Source organism: Antechinus flavipes, chromosome 3 (genome assembly GCF_016432865.1).
Source record: "Antechinus flavipes isolate AdamAnt ecotype Samford, QLD, Australia chromosome 3, AdamAnt_v2, whole genome shotgun sequence".
In the NCBI taxonomy this organism is placed as follows: Eukaryota; Metazoa; Chordata; class Mammalia; order Dasyuromorphia; family Dasyuridae; genus Antechinus; species Antechinus flavipes.
Genome location: NC_067400.1, coordinates 25,094,292 through 25,117,875, shown reverse-complemented (window position 1 = coordinate 25,117,875; position 23,584 = coordinate 25,094,292). Strand labels below are relative to the sequence as shown.

At 32.2% G+C, this 23,584-nt stretch overlaps 1 protein-coding gene across 3 annotated transcripts in view; it reads left to right on the top strand.

Moving 5' to 3' along the window:
- Positions 1-23,584, top strand: part of ZBBX (zinc finger B-box domain containing) — a 112,952-nt gene that overhangs the window by 63,815 nt on the left and 25,553 nt on the right. For all 3 annotated transcript variants that reach the window (XM_051983125.1, XM_051983124.1, XM_051983126.1), the window contains 7 exons: positions 438-559; positions 1,575-1,672; positions 2,593-2,672; positions 4,746-4,915; positions 7,902-8,188; positions 16,789-16,948; positions 18,036-18,152. In XM_051983125.1, coding sequence (XP_051839085.1) covers positions 438-559; positions 1,575-1,672; positions 2,593-2,672; positions 4,746-4,915; positions 7,902-8,188; positions 16,789-16,948; positions 18,036-18,152 — 1,034 coding nt within the window. The remainder of the gene's footprint in view (positions 1-437; positions 560-1,574; positions 1,673-2,592; positions 2,673-4,745; positions 4,916-7,901; positions 8,189-16,788; positions 16,949-18,035; positions 18,153-23,584) is intronic.

Below are 23,584 nucleotides of genomic sequence, written 5' to 3'. Positions count from 1 at the left end.
AAATTTGAGTAAAGTTGTTGTGTTCTTTTAATGGCAATTCTAAACCAGATGCAGATGTTGCTAATTTTTCAGTAAAGTGCTACCTAAGAAATTTTCATTGGTATAATTTTACCAAGATGAAAACTTAGTGGTATGGCACAGAGTTCTTTGTAAGAGAAGTGGCCCATTGGCTGTACTACTTACATAGAAATCCAGCCAGTTTCTTAGAGTACATATTTATAAATAAATTATAAGACTTTTTTATATTATGATTGTTATTCTCTGCAGAGGCAGCTTGTAAAATTAACATTTTAGCCTGTTGTCTGAACGAATTAGGCTCTTCTATCTATTTAGGAATAATTCTTCTTCTTCATGATACATTTTGAAATAAGTCAAGACTGCTTATAGAATTGTTTTAAATCACTTTTTAATATTTTCATTGCTCTTTTGTTTCATAGTGCAAGGAACATGTCAATGGAGAAAGAACAAAGTCCAACTATAGCCACTAGTGAATCATCCACACCTTTACCAGCTTCTACTGAAGACCAGGAATTAAGTGAAAAAGATGATAATATTGAAGGTATATTGAATTTGATAACATTGATAAATTATGATTTTGATTTTAAGGCATTAAGCTTCCATCAATGCATTAAACTTCCTTCAGAGAGTTTTTTTTTTTTTTTTGATATGCATTATCCTCAATTAGAATGGCCAGTAAGAGATTTCTAGATCTCTCAAACATTCTTTCTTTAAAAAATTGTCCTTTGTTTTCTGTGGATAAAAAAAAAAAATCTCGTGTTAATTAAAATGAATGTTTTAAAAATAAGCATAAGACATAGAGACTGCACCTGTGATTTTACTGCTTCTATGGATCTCAAAAAAAAAAAAAAAAACTCCCACCAATATAGGTTGGCAATTTTATTACAAGTCGTTATCATTTTCAGAACACTGATGTCAAACTCAAAGAGAAATAGAGATCATTAACCCATACAAAAAAATCCATGAAGGCAACATATTGACTTTTTTTCGTGTAAATTTATGTTTTATTGAATTTATTTTGTTAAAAACATTTCAATTATATAAGAATTTGATTTGGACTACATTTAGCTCATGACAGCATGTTTGACCCCTCTGATTTAATGCTCTAGGAGGTTAAATGACTTGTACAAGGTAATATAACCAGTCTGTGGAAGCAGCTGAACCTTTAGCTGTGATTTACTGATTTCAAGGTACACTCCCATTCTTTTTTAATTTAAAATTATAAACTCAAACTTATTTCTTTTCTATTATGGGTTTTTACGAGAAGAAAAAAAGAATTTCACATTAATTCAATATTTTCATTATATACATAAAAACTCTATTTTACTTGTGAGTTTTTGTGAGGATTAAACCCTTGTATAGTCACAAAATAGTTTTAATTGGATAATTAAAGTTTATATTTCACTTGTGGAAACTGACATTTCTGAAACGTTCACATGAATGTAAAGGAGAATATCTGTATATCAATGGCTATGCTGTTTTGAAAAAAATAAATCAACAAGTAAGAAATGTTCTTTGATGAGAAATGAATAATTTCTTCATGTTTTACTTTCTAGTTGAAGAGCTGAAAGAAAGTTATTCAGACCCTTTCCTATCAGAAGAACCTGAATTAGAGCACCTTGAGTCATCTTTGAAGATAGTGGAACTCGATGATGTGAGTATCTCAGAAGAATGATATTACTTATCCTTTCATAATAATAAAAATAATATACAAAACTCATTTTATAGCATTAAAATTAGACATTATTCAGGAGGAAAGGTACAACTGATAGGATTTAATACACTTGTAAAACAAAAATCCAGTTGATATATTTACAAAGAGTAGAAAGACAAATTAGTTGACTGGGTTGAGGCTCAACTTTTCAGGAATTTGAAAGCTTATTTGCAGATAATAATTGACTTTAGTTTTTATAACATATGTGTAGAAAAGCAAATTCTAATTATAAATATAATTTGTAGTTAATGATGAGAGTGTAATAAGGACCTCCCCTTTACAGTGCTTCCACCAATATTACACAAAGGATATGCTCTTGAAAACATATATAAATTGGTTTTTTGAAATTTAAAAAATTTGGTTAGTTGGCTGTGTGAATTAAAGGGTATTCTTTCTACCTTGAATATTTCTATTAACAGTATGTGATGGAAAGCTTTCATTACAGTAAAGAAAGTACATTTAAAGCTACTTTATGTATTTAATGATTTTATCCACCTCCTTCTGTGGATGTCTCCCTATTCTCCCATAGTATATATGTATTCAATTTTGAAAGCCACTTCATGACATGTGATCTATATAGATTTTCTTGTTGTTTTATTTGTCTCATTTTGTCATAATGAATAGAATAGCTTTATTGATATTTTATTATGGGAAGGAAGCTACAGTGTTCAGTTAGTAAGGAACTTAAATTCATGTTTGGCACATGCAGAATTCATGCTGCATTTTACAACTCCCAAGATTCAGAATTCCTGGAGTCAGTATTGGGATAAAAATAAAACCTGCATATCCCTCAAATTAATCTCTTTGTTTGTGATAATTGTATGGAATTATATTAATATTTCATAATCTTTTTTAATAAGAATTATGAAGAGGAACCTGGGGACTCAAAGAATTTTGTGCCTTACAAAGTAGAATTAGCTGACACTGATAGTCAACAAAGGTAAGAGGCTATTAACAGAACTGATTTTGACATTGTTTTATATTCTATTTGTTTTTATATCAATGCATTGCCCAGATATGCCACTCACTCCATAGAAAAGCTGCCTTGGTAATTGTCTGCCAGCCTATCATGTAGCATCCTCTATGTGTCTCATACACAGAGATATACGCCTCTCAATGGAGAAGGGAGATAAATGTGTGTTGTCATTATCATTATCATGTTATTCTCTGCAACCAAAATCAGATCTGGCTTCTAATTGGTGTCTCTTAGTGTCATTGTCATTTCCCAAGTTTCTTCCAGGGTTTCTTAGAATTCCTCAGATTTGCTGTTGCTTTGGTATGTTAATACTCCATTGCTTTTACATACTATAATTTGTTCATCCATTTTTCAATCAATGGGGATATACTTTGTTTCCAGGTATAATTTAGTTACTTATAAAAGGAAGCACTTTGGCAAATGAATGCTGGCTAAATAGTTTAATTTAATTTTGAAGACATTTTTAAATTTGCATGTGATTTATAGTTGATTTATCATTATCTCATTATCATCATCATCATCATAATCATCTGGCATTTATATAGTGATTTAAGCCCTGCAAAGTGATTTACTGCTATTATTTCACTTAACCCTCACAAAACCCTGTGAGATAGTATTATTATGCCATTGTGGGCATATGGGAGGTTCACCTCCATAGAATTACATAGATAGTGTGTGAAGTAGAATTCAAACTCGGGTGTTCCCCAAGGTATATCCAATTCCATCATCCTATGCAACCTACAGAGCATTAATAAGATTGATTTTCTGTAGAAAAAAAAGAGAGAGCACCTATGGTTACCTCCTGGACATTGTGTGCTCTCAAGGTGTAGTCTGGTTATTATGAATTCGTAAGTTTTTCTGGACCTTTATCCTCTTAATGCTTTTTAAACATATTGAAGTCATGGTTTCAGAATTTCGAGGTTCCAGTGGCATATTATCATGCCATTGAAGGTTAGATTTTTCACTCCTCTTTTCCTGACCCTTGATCAGTGATATCCTCCAGCTATCTGAGTGTCCCATCAACAAGAAGTTGACACCCTCAACATGGCTAAAACTTGGCACATTATTATATTTTTGTTTGGCTTGACAAAGTGATGATGTCAGTGGAGTTAACTTTTTCCCTTAATGTTGTGCTGAGAGTAAATTTGTTTCATTTTTGTCTCTGTATCTGTAGTATATTATAATAAGGAGTATCAAACTAGAATAGAAATGGGGCCACCAAATCATACATAAGAATCTCTGTGGCCTATATATTAACTTAGAAAATTATATATTAGCATTCTCTAAGTTCTGGTATATTTTTACTTATTTTAAAAATATTTCCCAATTATATTTTGATCTGTGTCAAGATAAAGTCAGGCATGTTAATATGCCTCAACAATAGCCTGTGGGTTGTGTCTTTTGATGCCTTTCTCTTATAGCATGTTTGACACTCAGCTGATGCTTACTGCATCTTAGTTGGATGAGTGGATGAATAGGGAATTAAGTGGTAACACAAACATCAGAGTTTCCTAATAATTAGATAGTATTAGACATTAAGAGTCTACTTGTGAAGAAAACTTGTGAAAAAATTTCAAGAGAGTTTTTATATTAATTTCATTTATAATTGACATATTAATTGACACAAATATTTCAACTTATGGAAGTTACCTGGTACACTTAAGATCTTAAAATGAAAAATCTACCTGTATTTATTGGTAACGATGTACCCACTAAGGTGTACTAAGGATGTACATTGTATATATTTTGCTGGTACAGTCTAATTTATAGATGATTGATCTTTCAATTATTTTTATAGTTTATTTTTCTTTTTGTTTTTATTCCTTGGGAGAATTAGAATAGGAAGGAGAAAACTCTTTAAAATTAAATATTTATTTGAATGCAAGAGTGAAAAAAACTGAACTTAACTAGAATGCTTTGTTTTTAAGTATTAGAACAAGTTGAGGTTCTTCTGTGTTTGGTTTGATAGACTGAATTAAAAAAATTCTTTGATGATTCATATTTTTTCACAATTTTTTACTTGTTTTCAAATTGAAGTTGGGCAGTTCATCAATATGAGAAGGATTTTCACTTTGGAAAAGACTTACCTTTTTCACCAAGGAAGGCCACTGATGCTGTGCAACAGCATGGATATTTGAATAAGGATAAAGACTCGTATTCTCAATGCAGCAGAACAACCTCATCAGCTTGTGACAAGACTTTTAAAGGTGCAACTTAAAAACAAACAGAAAAAAACAACAACTTCAGTATAAATATGATATAATTAATTATGAATTTTTATCTGTAAAAATTTAATATTATGTAATTTATTTTAAAAGCATAATTATGGTTCTATTATAATTCTAATTAATAAATGGTAAACTAAAGAAATACAATTCCTAGCTCTGTATTTGTTAAAATAAAATCTCAAGAAAAAGAAAGATGAAAAATAAGGCAGTGGAAAGAACCTTGCCTGTTGAGTCAGAGAACTTGGGTTTAAATCTTCCACTAAGAGGAAAAGTAGCTTGGCTTCTCTAAACCTCAGTTTCCTTATTTATAAAATAAGAAGGTTGGACTAGATTGCCTCTGAGGTCTTATCTATATCTATATTTGTATAAAATGAAATAAAAAGTATAATGATAAATCATGAAATTTTCAAGCAAATAATTATTTTAATGAATTTCCATCAATTTCAACAATATCGACCTCTATAAGACAAAGCCACAAAAAAGAGCTTCTCTAAAAGCTATTATTTCTCTTCCCACATTTTAATATGTGCCATTCATTAGTGGAGCTTTTGGACAGAACAACAGAGCCTGATGTGAAGCCAAATGAGAGCACTTCTATGCCACTGAAATTTAATCATTATCATAATACTATGGCCCATACTGGATTTCTCTTTCTCTCTCTCCCCCTATCCTACTCTCAGCTGTATTCAGACATAATACCTACTTTTTCTCTCCCTCTCCCCAATTCTACTCCCAACTATAACCAGGTAAGATGCAAAGTACTATCATCAGAGAAAAAGTTCTGTCTCTGTGACTTGAATTATTATTGCCATTATTCTCTCCTCTCATGAGATGACTTTGCTCTGGTACAAGTTTCATTCTTCATCATGGAAATGGTCCTAGAACATCAACCTCTATCACTCCTATCTTTTTAATTGACACTGCCCACCTCTGAGTCCATTGCTCTTAGTCACTAACAAATCCTATGAGTTTCAATATTCCTTAACCTCTTTGGGAGTTAGTTTCTTCAATTATAAAGCAAGAAATTCAGCTGGAAAAAATCCTGCGGTCTCTTTAAGGTCTTAAGTCCTAGAATGTGATTTTAAAGAAAATGTTTTAAAGCTGACTTTTCCTTTTGAACATAGAAAGGAAGGGCTTTGTTAGTATGTTACTTAAAATCATTAGTGGGAATGAATAGCATCCCTTCAGTAGGTAGAAAGTAGAGCAAAATGATCAGTGATTTTAGAAACTTTCTGAGCCTTATCATTATCATCTGTCACATCATCAAAGCCTTCCATTGACCGCATGAGGATTTTGGTTTCTTGTGCTCTGCCAGGTTGAGTATCTGGCAAAGAAAATGTGTCTTCTTCTTGGTGGGTCAAAGAATTGATTTGTCACTCTCATTTTAAATGTGACCATGTGGACTTGTTAGATACTTAATTTCCATGACCTAATAATTCTCTTAAGCAAACAGCCCATGCACAAGAGGAAATCAAAGAATTTTTGTATTTCATTTATGTTTGTGTATATATTCATAGCATACATGTCCTGTAAAACGACTTTTAGTTAAGTTCATTGTCCATAGCAACCTTTGCATTAAGATAATGAATAAAGATAAGGTTGAGTTAGGTCCATCATGAGGATGAGAAATTCAGTTTGTTCTACTTGTCCCCAGAGGATAAAACTAAATGTAGTAAGCAGAAGATATAAAGAGGGATGTGGAAGCTTCAGATTAGGAAAAATTGCCTGTCCAAAGAAGCTGTCCAAAGTTGCTTCTGGTGGTAGTGAATACTTGAGTGTGTAGTCAAGGGACTTTCTTTAGGAACAAAGATCTGCTTTTTCATGATTTGAGGGCTATTTAACTCTGAGTTTTGATGTTGCTTTGAAATCAATATAACCTCCAAGAGCTTTATAAATCTGATTATCTTCAGTAAAGTATCTCTCTTGGAGCAATGTCTTTCTATTATTGATAACATAGACACTTGGGCATCCTTTTACTTCTTTGAAATTTAAATTGCAGCTAAATTTTAAAGGACTGAGCAGTTCTTTAATGTGCAGGTCTAATTGCTTTGCATCTTTGCCATGCTCTGTGGAACCTGTTAGCACATTAAATAGTCCTTTGGGTTACATACTCAAATTTGGGTTGTGAAGCTATATGGCTTCCACTGTTTACAGATCTCTTGGTGTAATGGGCAGTAAGCTGGCTGCTCCATTCAGAGCAGAGAAATTGTATAATTGCATTGCCAAAAATAAAAGACCATCTGAAAGAATTTTCTTCTCCCCAAAAATTAAGAGTCAGAAGAAATCAAATGCAGTAATCATTCTTTGGGCTGTCCACTTTATATTCATATATTTAATTTAGGTTGCCTGGAGGTAGGTTTGCCAGTTGAACCTTGTGTCCTTGCCCCAGGATTTCCTTTTTTGTTGTGTGCTTGTTGACCACTCTTCATCGGTGGGCAGTTAGAGAAGAGTGAAATTTAAATTGCTTCAATTTTGTTGCTCATTAATAGTGCCCTTATAAAGATGTAGTGGAGGAAAGATTCACCAGCTGAATCAGCTAGAAGCAAAATTCAGATTGACTTTTCCCTATCTAAGATATTAAAATGATCTAATGGATCATTAGAAATGATCTAGGCCATACCCTTCATTCTGTAGTTGATAAGAAAATGCCTACAGAGAAGAATGGTCTCCCTAATGCTTTTCAAGTAGTTAATGTCAGAACTTGGGCTAGAGGCCAAGTCTCCTGATTTCCCAATTTCCCTCTTGGCACATCTTATCTATTATAATAACAGGATCTATAAATAGATATGTGTCTATACATACATCTTACATTTGGAATACATATCTACAAACTATACACAGTACTTTCACAGCAAACCACTTTTAAATGGTTTGATAAAAAGTCCATTATAAAATGTTTATTTATAGATCTCTGCCCTATTTAACTTTCAAAGGATCTGGATGATATTGTTTCTTTTTATTGTAGTTTCATCATCAAGAAGTTCCCCTTCAGATTCTCCTCATTTAATAGAAGGAGTGCAGCCTGTTTCCAGTGAAAATAATGCAGCAAAAAAGAAAAGCTTTTTATATGAAAATAAAAAACCTGATGAAAAAACCTGTGCTTCACATCAAAGTGCCCCTCACTGTAATAATGTGGATTTAGGAGATTCCCATGGTGAAAGATCGACATCCAATTGCAAAGATACCTTGGAAGGGAGCAGTTTTCATGAAAACAAGAACTCACAATGTCCCAAATCAATGAAGTCTTCAAAGGTAAAGCAATAGGTTGTTTCATGATTTGAACTATTCCCTCAACCTAGTTATACTCTGTAATTTGACCAGTGAATTTCACATTGCTAGAGATAGGATTAATATTTATTATAGAGAGATAGCATTTTAATCTAATAGCAACTTGGTAACTAATTCATCTGGGAGTAAATGGTAAAGAGTTAAAAGTCAGATTCTGTTACAGTGAACATCGAGACAAAAAGATCTCTATTGGTAAATGATAACTAATGTAATACTTTATTATACTTTCTAAATGATAAAATTTATTACTGTGAATAATTCAGAAGCCCTTTAGCTGTTACTGAATGTTACTTGTTTAAGGATACATACACACACACACACACACACACAAGTATGTACTTTGTATACATGAATTTTCATAATATAGACACACATATATAAATCTATATGTATGTATCTAAATTTATGGTATATGCAGGTTTAAATAGGAACACAAATTTGTTGTCCAATTATGGCAAAAAATCATTGGACCAAGGAAATAGATGAAAAAAAATACAGATTTTTTGAGGGGGTGGGGAGACTTAAGTGAATAAGTCATTCTAGCAGGAAAAAAAAAAAACAAGCTAGAATAATCCATTATAATATAGATGCTTAAAAACTGCTACATCTGGCCTACAGATTTGCATAGTGAATTAAGTAATATCAAAAAGTAAGACATTTAAAAAGTATTATGGTTCTATTTGATTTTAAGACTAACATCAATTCATTTAAATTATCTTTAATTTTTACATTAGTGTATTTTATCAATATATCCTTTCCTGCTTTTCCAATTACAGAAGTATGCCAACATATATAAATAAATGAAGGTGAGGAAAACTAACCACTTCGATCACATTTATTATATTGGATATCCAACATCATATGGGGTCCAGTACCCATGAGACAATTAGGTGATGGAGTAGATAGAGCATGGGCTTGGAGTTATGAGGACCTCAATTCAAATGTGGCCTCAGATATTTTACTCTGTGATCTTGGCAAGTTTGGGCCTAGCTTCTATCTACCTCAACTTTCTGAAATATAAAATGCAGATAATATCAACACTTAAGTCACAGATTTGTTTTGAGATTCAAATGAAATCAAAACAAATATTTGGAAAATGTTTAGCACAGTGTATAGGACATAGAAGGTCCTATATAAATGGTTATTGCCTTCACTTGCCCATCTTTTCCCACCAGTATAAAGAAGATAGGAAGTTCATTTCTTCATATATTTTCTTTGGGACAAAGGTATAGCATTATAATTATTCAGTGTTCAGTTTCCTTGTAGTTGTTGTTCTTTTATTTATATTTCCTAATCATCGTGTATATTATTGTCTTGGTTCTACTTACTTTGTTTTGTATCAATTCATATAAATCTTCCCATGCTTCTCTATATACTTCATATCATTTCTTATAGCTGGGGTGCTTAATCTAGTTTGCCCAGTAATATCTTAAACTTCTACGATATTGCTTCAGGAAAAAAAGAAGCATATTTTAAATGATTCATCCTAAGAACATAGATGATCTAAATAGCATAATCTCAGATACTTGCTGAATAAATTAATTTATGGAAATATATTGAGTAGAAAGAATGTTGAAGTTAGTATCATAAGATCTAAGGTCAAAATCCTGCTCTGTTACTTATTCACTAGTGTCCTTTTTCACATCTGTAAAATCAGGGAACTATAGCAATGCTTTATAGAATCCTTTTTAGTTCTAGATTTTATCATTACCAAATACTTTGAAAGAGATAGAAGCAAAAGCAATATTTTCTTCATTTAATAAACTGTCAATGTAGCTGAGGAGGCAAGATAGGTGAAGTATCAGTAAATAATATATTACTAATATAATATTTAATATTTTCACCATTTTTAATTTGCTCACTCTAATCATTTGATTCTGCCATATCTATCTACATTTCTTTCTATTATTTGTCTCTATTTATTTTTCTTTTTTAAAAAAATCAGTCAATGAGAACTTGTCATGTGCTAGGTGCTGTGCTAGGTATTAGGAATACAAAAACAAGAACATCCCAATTACTTCTCTCAGATAGCTTGCACTGTAGTGTGAGGATTTACCATACATCAATAAGTGAGGGCAGTATCTGTATAAAAGTAATTGAAAGTAATGTGTACAGTACTACCAATTGGGGGCAATCAGGAAATGCTTCTGGAAGGATGTGGCTGTTTATCTGAACCTCAAAGGTAATTAAGGAATCCAAGAGGTCAACATGAGGAGGAAGAGCAGTTAATCAGAGGGGAAAGCCTGTACAAGGGGTGGTGAGAAGGAATCTTTAATGTATGAGATGGACTATTGTGTATAGAAAGGCTGAATTCAGAGTGTGAAGGACTTATAGCTTACATCTCCCACTGCTTTTAGCTTTGGACATCCACATCTTATAGTATCCTTAAACCAGGGAGACTCCATAACAGGACTTTATTGTCTTAGAACTGAATTAGGATCACAGATTCTGAGCAAGAAGGGGACCTTAAGGGAACCAGGTCAACCCTCTCATTTTAAAGATTGGGAGACTGAGCTTGGGGAAGTGGTAGAGAAAAGAGTCACAGAGGAAGGATTTGAATTCATGTTTTCTGGCTCCATATCAAGCACTCTTTGTTCTGCAGCCAAGAGTTGTTCTAGTGACTAAAGCTGTTGTTTGCATTGATATAAATACCCCCTTCCACAGTGCAGATTACAAACCATTCACACCTCTTCATCTTTCTCCTCTTCTTCCATCTTGGTGATATTATTATGTCTTCTAACTATGTTCTTCTAAAGATGATTTGTAACTTGGAATAATTAAAAGTCGTGCATGATTTCCCAAATGAAATCCAGCCTGTTTTCTTCCTTCTTCTCACTTCTCACTGTCTAGATGGACATATTATGACCATCTTTTAATATCTGTCATCTATAGATAGATAGGTGAATTAATGTGTTGGCCATGTACCTAAATGTCAGAGCATTTTTTTTCCATTCATTTAATTTGTGTTTGTGGATTGTTAGTCTGATTAATGGTTGAAATTGATTGAGGAAGTTCTTTCATATCTTGATACAGACATTAGAGTGTCATTCCTAGATAGGGAAATCTGGATGAACACATTATAAGAGATTATTCTTACAATTAGACTTTAGATAGGATATTCTCTATTATAATGATGGTGAAAAACATTGATGAATATTTCTCTATTTTCTGTTATATTAATGTTAATAAACAGAGGATGAAACTAAATACTATGAAGAAATATTATGAGTCAATTAAAATTATCTAAATGGAAAACACAAAAGAAAATTTGTCCACAGCTACATGCAGTCTTAAAGAAGAAAATATCTTGAACTATAAAGATATCTAGAAAAATTAAGCCAAATAGTACATACAAAAAGAAAGTGGTGGCAAACTGAAATAAAAGTAGAACTAACAGCTATTTTTTGAAGATGGCAATTTTTTTTATTTTTGTAAATTTTTTATATTAAATACAAAATGAGAAAAGGAAAAAAATGCTGAATACACAGCAAACCACAAGAGTGGATTCAATATAAAACAATAAGTTTACAATTTATTAAATTTGAAGAAAACCTTTTTAGTAAACACTACACATTGTGTTGAAAGCTCCATCTTTTCTTTGTTTCATGGTAGGTTTTATTTTGTTCTGTGCTGTGTTTTGTTTATTTTCTCCCCTCATTCCTTCCCTTAAAAGGGCTACAATCAAGCATCTATATCTATCTATATCTACATTGATCTATCCACATATATACATACATATACACATACCAAAGCATACACACATAGATACACATGTATGTTGATACACATTTATGTAAGACCATACTATGCTTATTTCCATTCTTCATCTGTTTCTCTGAAAGTGGACAGCAACTTACTTCCTAAATCCAAGTCTTTCTATATTTATTTTTAAAATCTACAGTTCATCCTTTTCTATATCATAGAAATATTCTAAACTGATGCTATCTTATCTAAAACAATATTGATTAATATATCTGACATATAGCATACTTACCCTATTTTTCTCTTTTCATTAAATCATTTGAAGTTTGTCTGAGATCATGGTTACTACCTCTTTTTTATATAGAGAATTCTAATCCTGATATTTATTTTATGTCTCTGTAGATCTCACAGATTTTCACTCTGTGAAATACAATATTCCAAAACATGCGGTTCTTCAATGTAGTTGCTAGGTCTAGTATGATCCTTTTTTGTAGCTCCATGACATTTAATTCTCTTTCCTTGTTGCTTTCAATATTTTCTTCTTAACCTGGAGTTTTGAAACTTGGTTATGATATTCTTGTAAGTTTTCCTCCAGGGAGCTCTTTCAGGTAGTGACTGGTGGATTTTTTTCTATTTCTCCTTTGCCTTCACATTCTAGAATCTCAGGACAAATTTCCTTGACAATTTCTTGTATTATTATATCAACATTCTTTTTTTTTTAATTGTAATTTTCTGGAAGTCCAACTATTCTTTTTTATTTCTTTTTCATCTATTATATAGAATATTTTATGTTCTCTTCCATTTTTTCATTCTTTTGATTTTATTTTATGATTTCTTACTGTCCTAGGATATTACAAATGTGCCCTTGCCAAATTCTAGTTTGTAGGAATTATTTTTTTCCTTAAGTCCTTGCTTCTTCATTTCAAATTGGTTGGCTTTCTTTTCATAATTTTCTTGATTTTCTTTTCTAGCTCTTTTTTTTCTATTCTTCAATCTCATGTATTTGATTTTTAAAATAATTTTTAAGTTCTTTCAACAACTTATTTTTCTGCTTGAGATCATTTGACGTTTCTCATTTAAAAAGGAGTGGCTTTATTTAAAAGCTCTGCTATCTTCCTCTGAATATGAAACCAGATATTTTCTATCCCCATAGTAACTATCTATGGTTGGGTTCTTTCTCAGTTGTGTGCTTATCTTTATTTACTTATTTATTGCTTTATTTTCGTTTTAGCAGCTATTGGTGCAATCGAATTTTAGTCAATGGGGACTAATGTTCCAAGCCTCATTATTTCCTGAAATCCATTTCAGGGCCCAATCTTGGACTCTCCTCTCCATTCCCAAGCCACAGCTAGGACCCCCAGCCATTCTGTCCTGCAAATGATCTTGCTCCTTGCAGTCGCTCTGGACTGTAAAAATTAGCTGTTCTTTCTGCCATGAAACTGAAATCAGGGACTTTGCTGTCCTGTAAGTGCCCCACAGTGAACAGGGTCCCTGACCCTCCATACTGCACTCACAAAGTGTATCTTAGCATTTTCTCACTGCAGCCACAGTCTGGGACATGTCTCTTCAGTACCGTTGGGTTTGGCATCTCTCACCAGTAGAAGGTCTTTCAGTTTTCTCCTATTCAGCCATCAAACCACCAATGCTGAGGCTTTCTCTCAACTCATTTGCCTCTAGGGCTTGTTAGTTGATTCTGCAGAGTTGGTTTGGAGGTGTTTGCATTTTATTCATTGGCCCACCCTTGGAGGTTGGGTCTTTCCAAATTGTACAACTGATTTACCTTATTTTACTTACTACTGCTCTGAGGTGATGTTCTGTCTTTGTTTTAATTGAAGAGATTGGAAAGTCAGAAATTTTCTGACTCCGTTACTCAGAATCTTTTCAGCAGTTTTTTCCTGAGAAATGGATTTCCTAAAAATTAGAAAGTATGAAACAGAAATAAATGAATGTATGATATATGAAGGGATAGTAGGCAAAAATGAAATATTAAAATTTTAATTAATTAAAATTAAAAATTTTAAAAATAAAATATTAAAATTATAAGAAAATAAAACAAAGAAATGTCCTTAAATATGGAATGATCATTGGAGTATCATCCTACTTGAAAAGATCAAACAATTTTTAATTAAAATTTCTTAGTATTTTTTAAAATTAGAGACCAAAATGAAAATGAAAAAAAAAAAAAGTTACCAGCAATCTGCTAAAAGAAACACCAAAGTAAAAGGTCTTGTATATATGCCACAGACCAGAATCCAGAACGTCAAAGTCAAATAGAGATACTGTAGGCAGCTTAAAAAAGTTCAAGTACAAAGATATTATAAGTATTACAGAAAACTTGGAAGCTACTGCTTTAAAGGAAAAGTAATATAGGAATATAGCATTAGAAAATAATAAAGATAAATGTTTATATTCACTATGAAATCCAAGAACATATTATTTTTAAGAAATACACTTGACACATAAGGATTTTTAAAAAGCTAACATAAAGGGCTAGAGTAGAATTTTGTTATGCCTCACATGAGCTCTGCTGTAGATGTTAATTAATAAGTCCCTTAACCACAACTTTCTTTATGGATTTATATTTGATGGAGGCTAAGCTATTTCTAGTTCTCATGATCTCCATATACTGTAAAAATCTAGGATGGACAAAGGCCCTACTGAGATTCATTTTGACTGGTATTGTGCTACTTTTTCTTTTGTATCACCTTTGTGCTCAATGCAACAATAATGGATAAGATTTTAAAGGGAAGAAAAAGATAAAAGGGAAAGGGTTAGTTCAGTAGGAGAAGGGTCATTTTGTGGTGGTTAGTGACCTCTAAGATCCCTTTAAAAAGAAAAATTAGAAGGAGGAGGAAAAGAATTATTAGTGTAGTAGTTAATGATCTCTAAAGTCCTTGTGGAATTCTGATTCTACATTTCATAGAAAATAGACTATTGAAGCTATAATTATTAATTAATGACTAATTAAATTCATTAATCTTGGAATGATTTTATGGACTTTTAAAGTTATTTGAAGCTTAAAATTCTGAAGTTCTCAACTTGTTTGAAATAAATTATTTTTAAGTAACAGCAAGGCTGCATCTACTAAAAGCTTCAAACATCTGATTTCTAATGTGTTGTCTTTGGCCTCCATTTTTCTAGAACCAAGAATGTCATTTTAAGAGGCTAGCATTTCTGAAAATGAACCTGTATACAATAATTCACTGATTTTTCCCATTTGGAAACTCAGTAAGCTATGGATATTGGGCATTCTAAAATGGAAACCTTCAGTAGTTGGCACAAGCATTAAATGTAAATTACAGTCTCTCTCTCATTGTGGATTTTGTTTAGCTTTTTGCATTACCATCTGCCCATGGAATTCAGTCACCAATCAATAAGTAAATAAGTCTAGGGCCAAAGAGGAGAAATATGTAATGATAAGTGTTCGTCTAAGAGTATATATAGAATGTGGTGGTAAATGTAGCTAAAAACTCAATTTTTTGAGTCTCTGAATGATCATCCATTTGAAGGTAGTTTTTGGCTCCCTTAAAGATACAAATTATGAGTGATGGACTTGTTTGAGAAAAGTTCTACAAAACCACAGTTGAACTATTAACGTCATGGAAAAAGTATTCTTTTTAAAAATTTGATCAGAGAATTTAAAAACTGGAGATAACTTTTTGTCCATTTTTTCTCTAAAGATTATTTTTAAAACATTGGTTAAGACCAAAACTCTCATTTTTTTGTCTTCTATTTTATTCTCTCTTCTGTCTGTGCCTTTGGTGAAGCTTAGCTCCATGCTTAGAATGGCTCATTGATGTCCCTTCTTGTTCTCAAGACCTACCTTAGGTACTATCTTCTCCAGGAAGCCTTCTTGGAAGATCCTCCTCACTCATCTCCCTCAAATTTCTCAAAGGACAAAACCTGTGTGATTCCAGCATAGTTAATTTTCCATCAGTCCTGCCTGTTATTTCTCTTAAAAACTTCTTGGAAGTTGGTTAACTATCACTATATTGCCTTACAATGCCTTATACACTCTAAGTCCTCAATCATAACATAAAGGAATAAATGCTACTATTTAAGAATATTTCTTCCAATGTCAAGTTATTTTTATTTATATCACTTGAATATGTGGTAATAATCAAATCCAGTTTAATCCAATAAACATGTTAAGTGCTGACTATGTGCCATTACTACGTTAAGCACTGGGGATACAATTACTAAAAATAAGTTTTTAGTTTCAAGGAACTTAAAATATAATACAAATATAAAGGGGAGAAGGGCAGGAAAGGGATAGAGATGGAGGTTCCTGGACATGTGGATGGGTAGGCCATCTTATTTAATAGAGTTAAAATAAGGCAGCTCAGATACAGAGTGGAGAGAGCTGAATCCAGCTTTTGCCCTGTATAAAGACAGATATTGGGAGGAGTTTGGTATTCTAACCTACAGCTGTCTAGTCAGAATCTTGAGTTAGCATCATAGTCATGAAGTTAAAAGTCATGAGCATAACTTGGAAAGGACATCTTTTCCAAGGAGTTGAAACAGTTCTGACCCCATTAATAATCTTAGAAAATTTACTATTTTTATTTCTATATAGGCAGGCCTACAACAACTACATATATAACTCTCTAGAAGATAAATCCCATCATTCTTTAGGTAATTGTTTAGGAAAAAAGACATGAAAGGGGAAAAAAAAAGAAAAAATAATTAGAAGAGAAATGGATGTTCTCGTCTCAACTCTTCATATAGATAAGATTGCATTTATTTCATTATTATTGTTGATGATTGTTATTTTGAATCATATCTTTTTAGTGTTGATAATTCAAATCTATTTTATATTGATAAATAATCAATTTCATTTATTTAAATGTTTTGTTTCCTAGTTACAAAAAATAGCCCTCAGAAGTAAGCCCATAACTGAAGAATATCAAGGACTTGAGAAATTCTTTGTCTTTGGTAAAAATCATTCTAAAGAAAAAATCAAATTAAACCTGGCAATGAAATCTGAGATCAGCCCTTCCAACAGCAAGACTATACTCACAGGTAAAGCTCAATTACATCAAATCAGTTTGCATTTGAGTGTTATAAATTACTTGTTACCTATTCCTCCTCCACTTGCTCCTAATCTTCCAATTAAAGATTCTATGGCAGCTTTGGGTAATGAATAAAATCATTTTTTTCAATTTGCTTATCAAAATTGTTAGTAATTTAATGCAAAGTGAAGTGGAATGCTATTAATGCTGTTATCTGAATGTGAGATTTTTTTTTTTTCTGTGAGAAAATAAAAAGAACATTTTAACTCAGGGTCTATTTTATTTGTAAGCTAATAGGAAACATTGGAATCAGAGTACTTGCATGTAGTATTATTTCACATTTCTTAAAAAGAGAAAAGTATTAATTTCATTATTGCAGTATTTGATCTAATATTCTTTTTCCTCAGTTTACTTTAAAAGACAAATTTGAGAATCTCTAAAACCAGAGAAACTTTTACAGATTCTCTTTAAAAACAAAACTGAACAAACTAAACTCTGTTGCTCTTGGTTTTTGTCTTATATATGATGTGCATTTTCCTCCTGTCCTGCAGTCTGACACCTTTCATATTTCAAGGAAAAACAATTTAGACAAAACACTCTGACATGATATAACAATACATAGAATATTCTGATCGGTCTGTATGCATACTCATGTAATTTGTGTGTTTAATTTCCCATGTACGAGGAATTTGGATATATATGTATGTATATATATATAATAAACAACTATCTAGACATACAAATGCCTATCTTTGAAATGCTTATCACCAATTATTTTTAAAATATTAAATAACTTCTCAACAATTATTATTTTTTTTTTTACCATTTCAATTCAGTAAGTATTTAGGGAACACCTATTGTGTGAAAAATTCTTCTCATTTTTCTTATGTATGTACACTTATGTCATTTTATATTTAATGATATAAATAAATAGATTCAGCTATTAGAATACTCTTCTTTTTTACTGCTAATTCAATTATGCCACAATTGTGCATGTTTCATTTAAAGTACAGCTTTTCTAGGCAAACATCAAGAGAATGAGCTATTTTTTTTGTGTGTTTAATGTTAGATTTCTAATTTTCCATTTTTGATTTCAGAAAACCGACAGTGGATATCTGAGAGTAGTTTAAGTGAATATGCTGATGATTCAATAGTTCAGGATATTGTTTGGAATAACCAGAAAAAAATGTCAGGTGTGCTATATTCTCAAAGAGGTAAGGATATTTCTAAGACATAAATGGAATCTGTTGGTCTTGAAATAGGGTTGACTGATTTGCATAATGAAGTTTTTTTCTTCTGAGTATTTTGAAATTATTCAAGTCAAGTAAAAAACATTTATGATATACACACTATACAGTGTCAGGCACTGTGTTAAGTTCTACAAAGAAACAAAGGTCAAAACAATTTCTTTCTTCAAATAACTTTGAATCCAATAATGAAGACAATATGCACACAGATTAAATTCTCAAAAGGGAGGCCCTAATATTAAGGAGGATAAGAGAAAGGCTTCTTGTAGAAGGTGAGATTTTAGCTGAGACTTGTGGTAATTTAGGGAAGCCAGATGTATGAAGAGAATTCCAGGGATGAATGAAAATGTACAGTAAGGAGAATGGAGTGCCATGTGTGAGGTCAGTGTCACTGGAATTTACAAAATGAGAAAGTAAATTATGTATAAGAAGATCAGAGAGATAAGAAGGGCCAGATAACAAAGAATTTTAAAAATCAAAAAGAGGACTTTACATTTTATTCTGAGCATGATAAGGTAGTTTATTGAGCAGAGAAGAGATATAGTTAAATCTGTGGTTTAAAAAGATTACTTTGACAGCTGAATGGAGAATGGACTGGAGTAAGAAAAACCTGGAGGGAAATCAGTTAAAGGCTATTATTACAATAAACTAGGTATGAGGTGATGAAGGCTCTATCAGAGTGATATTGCTATGTATGTGTAGAATAGAGCTTCATTAGAAAGATACTTCAAACCTATCATTGATAGGACTTGGCATCAGATTGGATTGTGGGATTTAATAAAGAAGTCAAAATGGTACCCATATTATAAGCCCAGGTAAGTGAAAGGGTGGTTGTGCCCTTCATAGTAATAGGGAAATGAGGAATAAAAGCATGCTTGAAAGATAATGACTTCAGTTTTAAATCATGTTGAATTTAAGATTTCTTTTATCTAATTATTCCATCTAATTGGTTTTGTCCACTTGGCCAATGGAGATTTATTGAAGGCTTAGAAAGATGGGTTAAATCTCAGATTATCTGAAGAGAGATGATAAGTGACTATAAGGGCGCTTATGATATCATTAAACAGAATAGGTTAGAGGGATAGAAAACAGGGAGGAAGATAAACAAAATTGTAGGACTCTCTCAGGACACCCACAAACCTGGGTGAAGGAAGATATAGCAAAGTAGACCGAAGAAATGATTAGATAGGTAGGAGAAAAAGCAGGAAGGAACATTGTACACACCTATGTGCATGTCCACACACAAAGACAAACACAGACATACAGACATACAAGAACACAACAAAACAAAGCAAAGCAAAAACATTACAAGAGGAAATAGAGTATCAAGGGTAATAGTCATCAATAATGTACTGTCTATAGAATGATTCAGAGGAATAAGGATTGAAAAAAAGCCATTTGCTTGAGCTAGTAACAGATCAATGGTCATTGAGTCATTTCAGTGGTTGGAAGTTGGAAGTTAAGAGGTTGGAAGCTAGACTACAAAGGTAAAAAGAGAATGAAAAGAAAGAAAGTAGAGGCACAGATTACAGATAGCTTTCTCAAGAAATTTAACCATGAAAAGGAAGAGAGGTATAGGATGCTAAATAAGAGGGACAGATGGATCAACTGAGAATTTTGTTCGTATTGTTCATTGCTTTGTGTTAAATTGCTTTATTTTTGTTTTAAAAATATAAAACAAGAATTATCTATCTCTGAAAAATGTGAAAATATTGCTATGTGTCTTGTTAATGACATAAACATCCAATACCACTAATCTTTTCTGTTTCCAAACAGTACAAACTCCTTATAATTGGAAATTCTTATATTTGCAATATTGAAAATCAAACCAAAGCAAATAAATAAATCCAAAACCCCCTAAGAAACAAAATAAAGTGAGGGAATAGTTGTGAATCTTCACTCCTTATGAATGTTAACTGTTTCTTAAATTTTGTATGTGATTATTACAGTTCAGTGGATGGACATTTTTAGTAAATATCTGCTGGTTGTAATGATTACTTAAATTAAATTTAGATTATTTTTTGATATTGTAACTGAAACATGATTTGCTTTATGATTTTATATTATTTATTTTTACAATTAAATAGTTTGATTGTAACTTTGTTTTTATCTTAACATTTTTTTAACAACATACTTGGCTTTGCTCTTTATACTCTCTCTCTTCCAATAATATTTCTTGAGGCCCAAATGCTGATTATATGTATCCTACTGATTGGTTCTCAGTTAAACCACATTTTAAAATTATTTTAAATATTTTAATATTTAATAAAATTTATGGCACACATTGTCCAACTTTATAGAGTCAACTTAATTGAAAATTGTTATTTTGATTTGGTCAGTTATTTGATCAATTTAGAATAATGCCTTTACATACTTTAATTTTGTTTTAATTCTAATTTTATTTATGAGTAGTCCTTTTAAGGTAAAATATAATTTCCATTCAAAACTTTAATGTTCATTTCATGAAAATACTCAGAAAATTATCCTCAAACTGAAGATATATTCCATATTATGATACACTATTTTCTAGGGTACTTCTTCAATCTTAGCTGCTTCTTCAATATGAACAGAAAACCCAAGTGTATTTCTGAATTTCCACAGTATGAGCAGAATTAAGCACCCTTTCTTTTTGAAGTTTGTACCATCTCATATTTTTTTTCCATTTTCTTCTTATTGTCCTTTAGGTCATTTTTTCCCTTCCTCAATGAGTTCAGTATTGGATTCTTAGTCTTCTTTTTTATCATAGACCTTAACATTATGCTTTGTGATTTCATTATATTCACACTGATGACTTTAATAACACACTGGCTTTCTAGTTCATTAATTTCCTTCATGGAACATTTCTTTAAAACTATAGTTGAACATGAATGTCTTCTTCCAGAGATCTTCCTTATTTTTCTTTTGTGTTAAATGCATTTATTTGCATAACTATATTTCTCTGGGATTAGATGGTAAGCTCCTGGAAGAGATTTTTTTTTCCATTTCATTTGCCACAATGCCTTGCATATACCATGTAATTAATACAGGTCTGTTGAACTGAATTATATTTTTGGATTAGTTTGAACACTTATTTGATAGGACACAGGAAACTGAATTTTAGTTCCAGTTTTGCTACAAACTTCCTTGTAAAATGACTTAGCTTCCTTGATGAGAACATTAGATTATCCTTTAATTCCAATTATCCAAAATTTACTAAGCATATGCCAAATGTCATACACTTGGAAAACAAAGAAAAAGGAAGTCATTTCTATTCTCAAGAGACTTACATTGCAGTTCAAAGTTTGCATAAGGCATATGAACCCATAGCTAACTGGTTCTATATATTTTATAATTGTCATAAATCTTAAATTTAAAGTTGCTTCAAGTGAGTTCAAATGTTGAGCCCAGTCTGAAGTGTAAATACTATTTATGGCATTCAAAGTGTTATTTTAGAAGATCTAGGGATACAGAAGAATCATGGTTTCTGCCCTTATGTTGCTTGTAATGTAGTAAAAGCAATAAGACATGTTTACAAATGATTGTCACAGAGAATACTATAGTAACACCTTAGAATTCAACTCCCTAAAAACTTCTACACTTTCAGATAAAGCAAAAGAGGTTCCAGAATGTCCAAGCACTGAAGGCACATGGATTTCCAGCTAATGGTCATCCTTGACGCTTCCCTCTCTCTTAATCTCTATTCCAGACAATTTCCCATCATCCTAGACCACCGCAAAAGCTATTAGTAGATCTCCTTTCTGAAGCCCTTCTAGCATTCAGTGATGAAATTGAACTTCTTACAACTGACCGGTCTGACTATCTCATAGCCCCTTTAATGAAATTCTAATGTCTCCTTGTTACCTCCAGGATGAAATCTAATATTCTCTAGCTTTCAAAGTCATGTTTGTGCCTTTAAATCCAAATTATTCTGACTCACTAATTGTCCAAAAATAGGTTCCAGTCCAAGCCTAACTTGCTTATGGTTTTGGTTTTGATGGCTCAGAGTGAGTGTAAATAGCAATTGCTTCTGCTCTAACCAGAAACATTGAAGGTCTTTTCCTCCCAGATTAATTCTTTTGAGGTGGCAAACACGGCCATTTTTTGTCTCTTCTTACCTTTCCTTTACTCACTGAATGAGTGTTGCTTCAGACAAACTGAAATTTGGGAAAGACCTTACCTTAAAAAGAGTCTCCCCCTGAATCCTGGACCATGACCAGTGGTCCTGACCTATGTCTTGCACTAGACTTTAATGTCTCTGAAGAAGACGGTGAGACTGATGACTTTGCAGAGTCCTGGCTCACTTAAATCCAATTCACTCACAGAGCAAAACAATAGCCTGAAGGATGAGCAACAGTTCTTATGTATACTTTACTATCCCATCTACTTGTTGATCCAGGAACACTACCCTCCTTTCTGTTGCTCTCACTAGTCACTCCATCTCCATCTCCCAACTAAATATTCGTAGTGACTGGAACACTCTTCCATCCTCTCCCCTGGCTTCTTTTTAATTCTCAAGCACCTCCTTATTATCTATAGCACATCTTTATTAGTCCTCCTCTTAGTGTCTTCCCTCTGAGACTTACCTCAGTTTCACTATTTGCTTGTACATAGTTGTTTGCATGTTGTCTGGCCATAAGACCGTAAGCTCCTGTTCTATTTTGTTGTGTGTCTGAGCTTGAAGCATATGAGAAGGGAAATAAATTCTGCTATAGATGTATAACCACTGGTTGTGGTTATAAAGAGTAACTGGCACCCTGATGATAAGGAAGAAGAAATAAAAAAAAAGAACTTCAAAAGTACAGTTGTCTGACAACAACCTAGAACCCTTCATACTTCAGTAGCCACAGTGTTGGTCCACCATTGGGCTCTCTTTATTCTCTGAAAATAATGTTACTGACTCACTCTTGGCAGTTTTGAATTCTGTCTCTCAGTATGTGGCTGGACTCATGCTGAATCCTTCTCCCTCCTCACCTCTTGTGAATCATTACACACACTTTGGTAGGAAATGATCAACTCAGAAGCCTCTGCCCATCAACAAAGTTTGTTACTATACAAAACTCCCTGCTCTGTATTTTTCCAGTGATGACCTTAGACTGATCAAGTTCATGTTCAAACCAAATTACTGTTCCATAAATCTACAAAATCATACTTCTCAGGCATTAATATACTGGAACCTATCCATACTCATAACTGTGTTATAAATAAAACTGTATTGCGTAATTATTCTTTATGAAACAACATTTTGTATATCTAGTAATAAATCCACCTCAATCTCCCATATATTACATTTTGTGTTATGAGACTCCAGAATACATTCACTTTCTAATAAACTGAATCAAAATGATAACTTGATAAGATGGAGTATTTGTCAAATATAAACATAATTTAATATAAACTAAATATAGACAAATATACAATTC